Source organism: Centroberyx gerrardi, chromosome 5 (genome assembly GCF_048128805.1).
Source record: "Centroberyx gerrardi isolate f3 chromosome 5, fCenGer3.hap1.cur.20231027, whole genome shotgun sequence".
In the NCBI taxonomy this organism is placed as follows: domain Eukaryota; kingdom Metazoa; phylum Chordata; class Actinopteri; order Beryciformes; family Berycidae; genus Centroberyx; species Centroberyx gerrardi.
In genome coordinates this window covers 19,697,708-19,708,922 of record NC_136001.1, presented here as the reverse complement: position 1 = coordinate 19,708,922, position 11,215 = coordinate 19,697,708, and the positions used below count along the sequence as shown (strand labels likewise).

General features: G+C 42.3%; 1 protein-coding gene across 2 annotated transcripts; it reads left to right on the top strand.

Moving 5' to 3' along the window:
* The first annotated feature begins 2,476 nt into the window (after nt 1-2,476).
* cdkn1a (cyclin dependent kinase inhibitor 1A) lies at nt 2,477-7,749 on the top strand. 2 transcript variants are annotated; one of them, XM_071925943.2, is made up of 3 exons: nt 2,477-2,531; nt 5,194-5,644; nt 6,068-7,749. In XM_071925943.2, exons 2-3 carry the CDS (start codon nt 5,203-5,205, stop codon nt 6,121-6,123), a joined length of 498 nt encoding a protein of 165 aa, XP_071782044.2. In that variant the 5' UTR covers nt 2,477-2,531; nt 5,194-5,202; the 3' UTR covers nt 6,124-7,749. The 2 variants fall into 2 exon arrangements, with proteins under 2 accessions (XP_071782044.2, XP_071782043.2); XM_071925942.2 differs by lacking the exon at nt 2,477-2,531 and adding an exon at nt 4,741-4,841.
* The last annotated feature ends 3,466 nt before the right edge of the window (nt 7,750-11,215 follow it).

Here is an 11,215-nt window from a genome sequence, read left to right as displayed (position 1 = left end):
CACCCCTTCCAGATCCACAGCTCCCTGCTCACGCGTACACGGTCCACGTGAACCGGCATAGCAGTCTGACAGAAAGTTCTCAAATCTCCGCGCGCTTTTCCTCGAATTACTGAAGCGAGTGTGACGTCACAGTAGATGACTCATGGTATCCACGGAGACAGGTCTCACAGACAAGGAACTCGCGGGAACCCACTCAGGAACGAAGTATTTCCATATAGAACCTCCTTGTTCCTATAGATATGCCACCTATGGCTTCCCGCCCACGAAATGTAGCCGTTGAGTAATGAGAAGTTTCACAAAAACAATGGGGCATTTTGTGGCTAATTAGCTATTTAATTTAGCTATTTTTTAGTTTTGATCCTACTTTGTCCTTGTTTTTGGAACCAGTCTTGGTTATAAAATGCTATCTATCTATCTATCTATCTATCTATCTATCTATCTGTCTGTCTGTCTGAGGATGAGGACTAGGACTGTAGACCCATTACTGTCAATATAAGCACATTTTTACACATTCTGTATATATGCTGTAATCTTTCGCATACTGTCTCCTCATACTCTAATATTTCTCTCATTATTATATATTGCATATATACTGAAATGATACTACTGCTGTTATTTTGCACATCCTATCAATGCCGGTATCTATACTGTTTTGCACATTTTCATTCATACATTTCTACTTAATATGTCGAGTGTATAAATTGTTGATTGTGTATGTGCACATAAACCCCATTTGCTCTATTCTTATTTATATCATATTCTTCTTTGATGCATCCTATTACTTGCTGTTGCAACAGCCCAGTTTCTCCATAAGGATCATTAAAGTTTAATCTAATCTACTCTAACCTATCCATGAATTTACACATTAAAACAGCATTGCTAATACTTTGTTCAGGAATAAAGGCACCAGGCAATCCCACCTGACCTGCTGAATGTAAAAAGTCATGTGATAAGGTTATTTCTCTAGCAGAAAAAGTACCATATCCTTCCCCTGTACCTGTAGCCCACGTGTTGGATAACGATGGTGGCAGGTATTATTGTTCCAGAGAGTGCAGGTCCCTTGGTGACCTTCTGTCACTCAATGAATAGTTAACTAATAGTTAAGTAATGCATAGGCCATATACATGCTGTACGCTCCAGATGGCACTATGTATGACATCAAACTTGTTGCTGTGGAGCCAGAACAAAGGCCTGAATACGATCCAATATAATGAATAAGACAATTTGGTGGGGCTGGCATACCCGCTGCACTGTGCAGCTGCCTTCAAGTTCAGAGATAAAGCATCTAGTCAGCTGTACAAATTCAACTGAGGCTAAACTGTGCCAAGCAGTATGCCATAATTGTATATTTCCATTTAGTTTGAAGTTAACTAGGTTGAATCTCTCGACTACCTGCTATCATCACTGAGCATAGCTATAGATCTACTCATCTGAATCTAGTATTCGGTTGGAGTTATTGCTCTTGTGTCCCCTCAACATCCTATGTGTTACTCAACAAAGGCCTCACTGTCACATCAGATCAGTTGGGCCATTGTGCAGTGCATCCTACAGTTAGTGCTCTTTTTGTGGGTGTGCTGGGAACTGGGCTGAAGGGCAGCAGTGATGGGGTTGGGAAGGGATGATGGGAGGGGTCTTGGCTGAGATAAACACACCTGGCTTCAACAACATGAAGACTAGGCGGGCTGAGCAGAAATATGAGCATAAAATGGCAGATAATTGAGGGAGCCTGGTAAACTAGTCCACATTCTACTTATATGTTCCTATTCCTTTACATGTCTGGGAATCAGAAAGCACGTTGTATAAAAATGGACCTACTGTCATTCCCTCAAGTTATATCCTTTCTCTTTTTTTCCTCCACGTTCATGAAGTTGGCTGCTGCTCGTGATCTAAACTTGACTACACAGGTTGCTTACATATTTTTAGGTGGCAGACAGACGGAGGCTACAGAGAGTAGTTAACAGAATAAACCACCCGGGACAGTGTCAAACGTTTACATTTCCGCTAAGATTTAACTAGGCAACAAAAACGCCTGATTCCACAAACTCCACTACACCAACCGCTCTCCTCGTCTCCCCCCCCTGTGCAGGAAGACGGAGCCTACATGCCATGCAGGGCTGTCCTGCTCCTGAGATGGAATTTCCTCATGCTGCAGAGAAAACCTTCACGTGTGCTCGTGTGTTTACCGGGATAAATCCACGTGTGGGCGCGAGCAGACTCCGCCTCTGCACGAGAGAGGAGGGTTTACGGTCACCGAAGTTCATAAAAGTTTAGCTCGTGCATGTCTGTGAGAATTAGCCTACTTGGAGAAAACATCAAGCGAAGTCGCGTTTGACCTATTTGAGAGTTGGCTTGCATAGTTTGAGCCTTGGGCACGTTTTACATCATAGCTGTGAAGAGTGATATTAAAAAACAAAAAAACAACAAAAAACAACAACAACAGGAGTCCAAATAATAACATTCGCTCATTCAAGAAGTTTAAGAAGTTTAACAAGAGGATCTCGATTTGGAGTGAATTGCAGTCGGCTGACAATGTAAGTGAGATGTCTCTGAACTAATGCTTTTAAACAGGCTATAGTTTGCTTGTTTGTTTGTTTATTTTTACATTTGATGATCTCATTTATCCGTGTTTCATTAGCCTATTAGTTTGTAAGCTGTTATAGCAACACGTAGCTCTATCCATATCTCTATATAGACTATATGTCTACTGGGACAGCCTATCCTAATAGTTATGAGAATATTGACTCTCAATAATTATCACTTAGGCTATATGTTTACATGGCTCATATCTTCTATTCTGTTACTATACTATTCTGACTTGCAGTAGGCTATGAGCTATAAACTTGCGTTTTATAAGTTTGCCTTTGCGTTTATCACAAAAGAAAACTAGGCTCAACTAAACACGACTTTTGAAAATAGGCTATAGCCTAGTGACTTCTTGTCAAAGTTGAGTTTGTGTGTATGGTGACAGTAAGGGAGGTCGGACAGCCTGAAGTGACAGCCCGGTTTGCACTTGACTGGTTGCCACGAGCTTCAGCCTCACGTGGAGTGTGTAGTAAACTGGGCAGGGTCTTCGGTTTCCACTCAGCCGGTTTCTCACTCGTGCCGCTGTCTCCCGCCACAGCCTTGAATCACCCCTCCCGGCCCCGCCCCGCTCTCTGACATCCTATCCCGTCGAGAAACTGAGAGGAGGAGGAGATCCACGTTCCTCAAGGCTTAGCACAAACAGGGGTCCCCAAATTTTCCGAATCAAGGAGTCAAGGACGCCTAGATAGATAGGCACATTGAAGACCTCTGACCCCAATTTGATAAGAGTTTTTATCAACGAGCCCCATCCGGGAAGATCCGTAGCTATAGGCCTTATAGGTAGATCCTTAATAGGTCGCAAATATGCATTAATTCACAAAAAAACAACAACATAGGCCTATCATAAATAAAGGATTTTGTTAAAGATTAGAAATAGATTTTCTCAAATTCATTTCACCACCCCAGTATCATCTTGGGGTAGCCTATTAAACTCCAAGATAAGAACAGCTGAAATAACTTTGAGTGCAATACAGTTAATTTTAGGGAAATGTAGGCCTATTTCCTATGTAGGCCAATCAAGAAGACTACACGTTTTAAGTGTAGACTGTAACGGTTGTGTGTCTGCTTATTCAGAGTTTCTGTCATTGTACTAAGTTTAGAATGAATGAGCAGTAGGTCCTTGGGGAAATGCCACAGACATGAATGACCTCAGACTAGTCTGCTCCGCCCCGCCCGGCTGTGTGGGGTGGGCAGCAAGTCAGGTGATTTAGGCAGACACACACAGAGTTGTTTTACCGGGGTTTCTTTTTTCATTTATTTATTTTATTTTATTGTATGGGACAAAATGTTATGGGTCGATTTGGAAAGTACTACTCTACTTTAAACCCACATTTTTTTCAGCTGCTATAAGTAGGCTATACAATCCAAGTCAAATAGGTTAGTGCAGACAGGGAGTGGGACCTATTCATGTGATTCATATATCCATTTATTTATTTTTGGGGATGGAATTGCCTACTTTAACCATATGTGTCATGTGTCAACCCAGCACCACCTCACCCAAGCTAAGACCAGAACATTTTCTCTGCTGTGATAATCAACGGCATCTTACCTAGTTCATCAGCAACGACAAACCTAATTAGTGTCCTCCATATTATCACTCTAATCGAAATGACCTCGCCTCTCCCACGGCGCATATTTTGCTGGATAATTAGGATAGGCTGGGAGGGGTTGCTCTTGGTTGTTGGCTCAAATGGGAACACTGGGAATACTGCCCAACCCTTCCTGGATCCAAATGACTTATATTCATTATTTGCCTTAGACATATGGCTGATCTCTTGCAGCAGCTTTTATCTCTGTCTTTCCAACACAATCAAATGCAAGGACCGTTTAACCTATCCTGGAGAAGTTTGTGCTCTGCAATATCTTGTTATCATAATCCGAACAGCTCCGGTTTAAACACTAGCTTCACATTTCTAAAATCTGTTCCTCCTGTAAGTGTGCAATCTAGGCCATTTCTGACATGACAGAGTTCACTTCACTGTGTCCAGCTGTGAAGTTTGTGTTAGATGTGTTTCTGACGATGGAGCGACACTGCCTCCTAGCGGCGACACTGTCTATCTGCAGTTAAAACATCTGCGGAGGACTTGTCTTAACATGTCGCTGTGAAGATTATGTCCAGGCATGTACCAGAGTGACTGGTCAAAGTGGGACGGCTCAATGAATCACTGGTGTCTGTTTTATAAAGAGCTTCCCGTATCAGACAAGTTTCAAATGTTCTGTAACTTTCACTGAGAGAAGTTAAACTGACTTGCATAATGGTAAGATCGACTCCTGCTTTTTATGTTAGAGTATATTGCGGATTTTCCTTTGTTTTATGTCTTTTGATTATGATTTTTTGCAGTGATTTTTGATTGGAAAAAAAATACATTCCAAATTTTGGAATTAGATCTTTTTTATTTGCATTCATTTGAGTGAAACAGAAATACATTTTTGTTTATTATTTTAACACTTAGTGACAGAAAGTCACAAAGGCTCATCTACTCACTGGGTGTGAACTGTCAGCATGACTGCGGCTCAGTAGGTTACTGATGATGTTAGAAACTGATCAACACTCCAGGTTTAGCTGTGCCTACTAACCAGTGCTGCTCTCTGTTCATTTGTCTCCTGCAGTGTAGAACTATGGCTACTCACAAGCGGATCCTGAGCGTGCTGGGGAACGGCCCCACCCGACGAAACCTGTTCGGCCCGGTGGACCGAGAGCAGCTGCAGGCGGAGTACCAGGCTGCGCTGCAGAAAGACCTGCAGGATGCTTCGCACCGCTGGAGCTTCGACTTCGTCTCGGAGAAGCCTCTGGAGGGCGGTGACTTCCAGTGGGAGGGCGTCCCGGGCACCAAAGTGCCACTCCTCTACCGACCCTGTATGCTCGGTCTGGGGCAGGTAGGAGGACAGAGGGCGACAGGGGCAAGAGTGAACCGCTCCAGAGCCAGGGTGGGACCGCCACGGAGCGACAAGGAGAACATCCCCCGCACCCCGGAGAACCTGGAGAACCTGGAGAACCTGGAGAAAACACCAGAGAAAGGAGGCAATGCAAGGCTCAAGAGGAAACAGACCAACATTACAGGTAGCTACTTTGATATAGTAATTGTTATTGTGGAGGGGGGTTCAAATGGGTTTGCTTGAGTTGAATACTTCAGTGTTTCCTTTGTAATTTTATATAGCTGTGGTTCTTTGGAGATATAATTCAAGTTTTGTCCCATATCTGTTGCTATTTGGGTCTTAGTTATGTTTCAAGTTGAGGTTGTAGTTCTAAAAATGTTTTTTATCATAATAAAATCATTGCTTCTAAAAAAAAAAGTGGACTACACTTACTTTAGTTTAAGATGATAGTAAGACTAAATTACCATGCTGATGTTAATTTCACATTTTGGTGGTCATTTCCTTGCTGTCATGACACACCACTGCCAAACGAATACAGAGGAAACACTGTACTGTAAATTTTCACTCCGGTGCTAAACACAGCATTTCCTGTTCTCTATCTCAACAGATTTCTATCAGACTAAGAGAAGAGTGGTTTGGATGCCCCGCAAATCCGGCCAGTGATTCTGGTGCAGTGCAACGTTGAAGGTGCCATTATTCCAGGAGAACCACAACAAACACTACTTCACTCAGGAAGAAACGCACGTTCTGCACAGACTCTGCACAGTCACACACGAGGAGGTCTTGAACACAGCGAATCATCGAAAATCTGAAAACCGAAGAGACCTCATCTACACACAGGTGTCGTTAGGCTACTATAAGGCTAATAATTGTATTCACTCTAGGGGGAGGGGTTGGTATTTTCCCGGTGGTAGGAGGGAGACATTTGACCAGGGAAGATAAGTGGTAATCCGTTGTATCAGTGGATTTCCTTTTTGTATTTGGACCAAGGGGACCTCAGAGTCTTGACTGATACTGCCTACATTCCTCAGTACTGAAAATACAACCGCATCTCTGCCTCCGGATCTGCATAGAAACTCTATCACCAGAACGAAGCCATACTTGTTATAGAGCTATGACAGATGAATATATGTATTGTACACTGCTAAAAACAGATGTCATGTTTGTAAAAAATGATTCTCTTGTCACAGGGAAATTAAGGCGTGGCTGTGGCAAAGCGTTGTGTTCAACTACAAGATGATTGAAAATGGTAGAGAATGGACGAGGCCCCTTGGCTCCTTTCTCCAAATCCACTAATGTTTTTGTATCATTGCTTTTTCATTATGTGTATCATGAGGGCAAGGAGTCATTTTGTACTTGTTTTTTTACAATCACTTTCTGTCCAAAGTGTATCTTTTTATATCTTGATGTAAAATTGTGTTTTGTCTGTCAACATGTAGTCATAGGAAACGGTTTGGGGAGTACCAATATACATACTGTTGCTTTGCTTAGAATATAAATGACAGAAGTGCCACCCTGTCCTCTGCCACCCCTTCAAGCTATGTTGATGCATAGATTAGTCAAAGCAGATCTCTGCAGGTGCTCTGTCCAGACTCTTAAGTGTGTATAGCACCAGATATACAGTAGGTTAAGAGCGTAGCACAAGGTAGGAACACTTAAAAAGCTATATTTAGGTTATATGATTTATCTATAGAGTTTAATACAGCACTGTTAAGTAGCGAAATCATATGAAAACACTGCAGTATTGCACATACAGCTGAAAAGTGGTGTATTCTAAACAATCAAGTGCCTTTATGGTATTTGAAGCTCCATAAACGACAATAAGAAGAAAGTGTTCTCAGGAACATGCATATAGCTATTATTTACAAAGCTTAAGCTAAGTGCTTTATTCTTTTCTATTTGGAAGCAGTGCAACTGAGACATGTTTTTATCTGCCTCAAAACAAATAGGATATTTGTCCAAGATAATTATTTATGTCTATGATGGCAAACCCTGCTGCTATGGGTAATCTGAATGGGTGTCAGACAAGGTCACTGTATAATGCTAATCCGTACAAACTGCTTTGAAATGTTCACCGCTGCAAATACGATGCTAAGCAAATACCAGCATTACCCCAAACAATGAATGCACTTCTGTTTATAGATGCTAGTGCACAGGTCCTTCATTGTGTTTTATGTTAAAAGCTACAAATGAAAAATCTATTCTTATTTATTTTGAGATGCCTTGTGGATATTTAGTTGTGTTTAATTCCTAAGAGAATTCCAAATTCCAATAAAAGGTTAAAATGAGGATTGTTGTGGATGTTTTGCTTCATTATGCTCCTCACTGCATCCCGTTGTCTCACTTTGACCCATCTCCTCTGCTCTCATCTAAGTATATGTATGTGTGCACTTGCATGCGTGAGGAACACAGCCAACAAAAGTGATGTGATGAATAAATATGTAGAATAGCCACCAGGATTAATCTCTACTATTAATTTGCTATAAATTCAGGCCTAATAAACAGCTCAAACAGGGTGTGTCATGTCCAAATTAACAAATGTGATGGGAAATAGTTTTGAGTTTATCAAACAATACGCCTTTGTTTTTATCACTGTTTTCTTACCTTTAGGATAGAGAGGAAACCTTAACTGACTGGAAGAGGTAAATACTGTATGTAGTCTTATAAAACAAGGTGTAATATAATAATATTGGTAATATTGGTGTAATATTTTCCAGACAGATAACAAATAAATCTAGTTGTTTGCAAGGGCAATGCCAGTTGGTCCTGGCAAGTGTTTCACAGTGGGATACTGGAAAAATACAAACACATAAAACAGTAAAATAAAAAAACAAGGAGAACATATAGTTCAAGAAATAAAACAAGACACAATTAAAGGCAAGAGACTAGAAATGGGTCTCCAGCTGTTGTTTAAAGATTCAGATAATCTGATATCCAGGAGAAGGCTGTTCCAAAGTTCAGGGGCAGTGATAGTAAAGGCACTATCCCCCTTTAGCTTTAGACAGGCAAATTTGGAGAAACAGTTTTGGAACAGGCAAAAATATCAATGTTGATTTATGTTTACAAGTTACTACGTCCACAAATAATTTTAGTGAGCTACTCTTTTATTTTAACTAGCCATATTACACTGGTGCCCTTGTAGTAACAGTGCTTCAATTTGAATAAAATATTTCAGTATTCTTTCCGCTGCTAGAGGCCCCTTGTCATTACTGTTGGCTTAAACAGTGTATCGATGTTGGCAAAGCACACTGACGATAAATACACATACACCCACATATACAGTATGATGTACAGTAAACTCCACTAGGATAAAACCAGTCATCCTAGTATTTCCAATGAGGAAACAGTCTTGAGGTTGAAATGATATCACCACATTTTTCATCACAATTGTCAGTAAGTTGCTAAATCAGTTGTTGTTGTTGTTTTGACCTTAGTTCCTGGAATTGAAACAAATCGTGGGTGTAGGTGACATCATTTACACCAGGAAGTAGATTGGAATTCTAAAACTGTTTGATTCTGTTTTACAACCAGAGGGAGAGTTGTTCAAAGGGCGTTTCCACACATTTCCACAATGCCGACAGTTATAATAATTTGGGTGACTTCACATTACCAGGTCCTTTGTTAAATTATATCATGAAATTGAGAAATGGACTGGACCAAAGTTTTTTGAAGTCCTATGGAGGAGTGTATGATCAGTAATTCATGCAGAAAGGACCGCCAGTGTCTTTTTTCCATCAACTTATTGTCAGGCTGGTTGCTAAAATGATGATGATAATATGTTTACATTCCTCATGAAAGACCTAATCTGGGTGCCAGGATACTGAGGGAGTATCTAGTGTCTCTCTCTCTCTCTCTCTCTCTCTCACACACACACACACACACACACACACACACACCCACACCCACACACACACACACCGAGATTTAGACACTTATGGGATACTTCTACAACTTTAAAAAGTTCAAACAGGCTTCTGTCCTCTATAAACACCTATTGGTGTGACACTGCAGATATTTTCCTTCCTTTGTGAAGAGCAGCAAAGGCAAATTAAGATAGTGAGTCATTGTTGAGACGTACTCTGGCACCACATCACTCCAGCCCCACATAAGTATGCACTGGGGTGTGAACATTCAGGGTTTTAAGGGATGAAGGGGCCATAATAGGCCCTGACACAAGCCCTGCTGTTTCCCTTCCCCCTCCCTCTCCCCCTCCCTCTCCCCCTCCCTCTCTCCCTCCCTCTCCCTCCTCTCCTCTCTGGCCTCAGCACAGAGGCACCTGCACGCGTGCGCTAAGCTCTCCCATCCCCCCTCCCATTTCCCTCCATCATCTGTCCCTCAGCTCCCACATCCATTATAGGGCAGGACGGCTAGCGTTTGCATTTAGACAGAGAGAGAGAGAGAGATAGAAAGAGAAAGAGAGAGAGAGAGAGAGAGAGAGAGAGAGGGAGAGAGAGAGAGAGAGGGAGAGGGAGGGAGGGTAGGAGAGAGTGAAAAAGAGGCAGGCGGAGGGAGCATATGACACAAAGGAGAGAGAGAGAGAGAGAAATAGAACAGAGCGTTAGAGAGAGGGAGAGGGAGAGGGAGAGGGAGGGAGGCTGCAGACATCGTTGCCGTTAACAATGGAGCATTAGGATCTAGTGAGGCGATAGGCAGACAGAGATTGGTGAGGGTAAAGAAATTTGAGGAGGGGGGCTCCTCTGTGAGCACGGGGGGAGGAGGGAGGGAGGGAAGAGGAGGAGGAGGAGGAGGAGGAAAGAAGGATGGGCCTCGAACACAGACTTGCAATGGCACTGCCAATCTTGGATTAAAACAGTATGGTAACGTTTCTAATTTAATCTATTGCTGTACTGGTTTTGTCTCATCCTCATGTGTTCGCGTCCACGCTTGTTGACATCCATCACCCATCGCTTATGTCGCAGTGTGTGTCCCCCCCGCCTCCGCCCCCCCGTGTGAAGTCATGGGCACATCCTTTTCCCTTGTTTTTATGCCACAGACATCTGTCATCTTCATCCTCATCACAGCCCTGCTTCTGCTTTGGCCTCCAGGAGTCTTAATTCACCACGGACATCACCCTGTGGCTTTACAACCACCGTTGAATTTGAGCATCGGCCATTGCTGTCTATTTCCCTGTGTTGTTTATGTTGTCTCTTTTTCAACCATTACCATGTACCGTTGCACATTTCATCCCCTCCACAGAAGCCATTGCTTACTGCATAAGCATCTGACTTTCTCTGACAAGATCAGTGGATGATTAACCAGCAGGGACTGCAGTCATCTGTTTTTCCGTTCCATTCCATTTACAATGTGATTGTAACCTACTTGGTAAAAATGCTGTCTGCTTCTCTGTGGGTGACTTAGAACGGCACAGGGAGCTTCTGTTCATTTGACACTGTCTCTCACACAAATAAAACTGTAATAAATCCTTGCACTGTCCTGTCTAGAGAAATGAGAACAGCTCTGTGAGATGTTTGGTGTCATGTGTCTGCCTGAGCTCATGCTTGCGGGGTCTGATTACATTATTTTGATGTCTGCCGGGGCGACAGGGGGTCATTAATGATCCACTGTCTGCCAAGATACACACATAGAATATAATACTGAACGGGGAAACCCCAAATGGATCGATTTGTCTGTAAATTACATGTCAGCAAAGGGCTTGTTGTTTAAAGGGATTACAACTTCATGCTATTGGTTTTCCAACTGAGGAGGAGGAGGGGGTACCTTGGACCAGGAATCATGCAGATAACATAAAAAGATA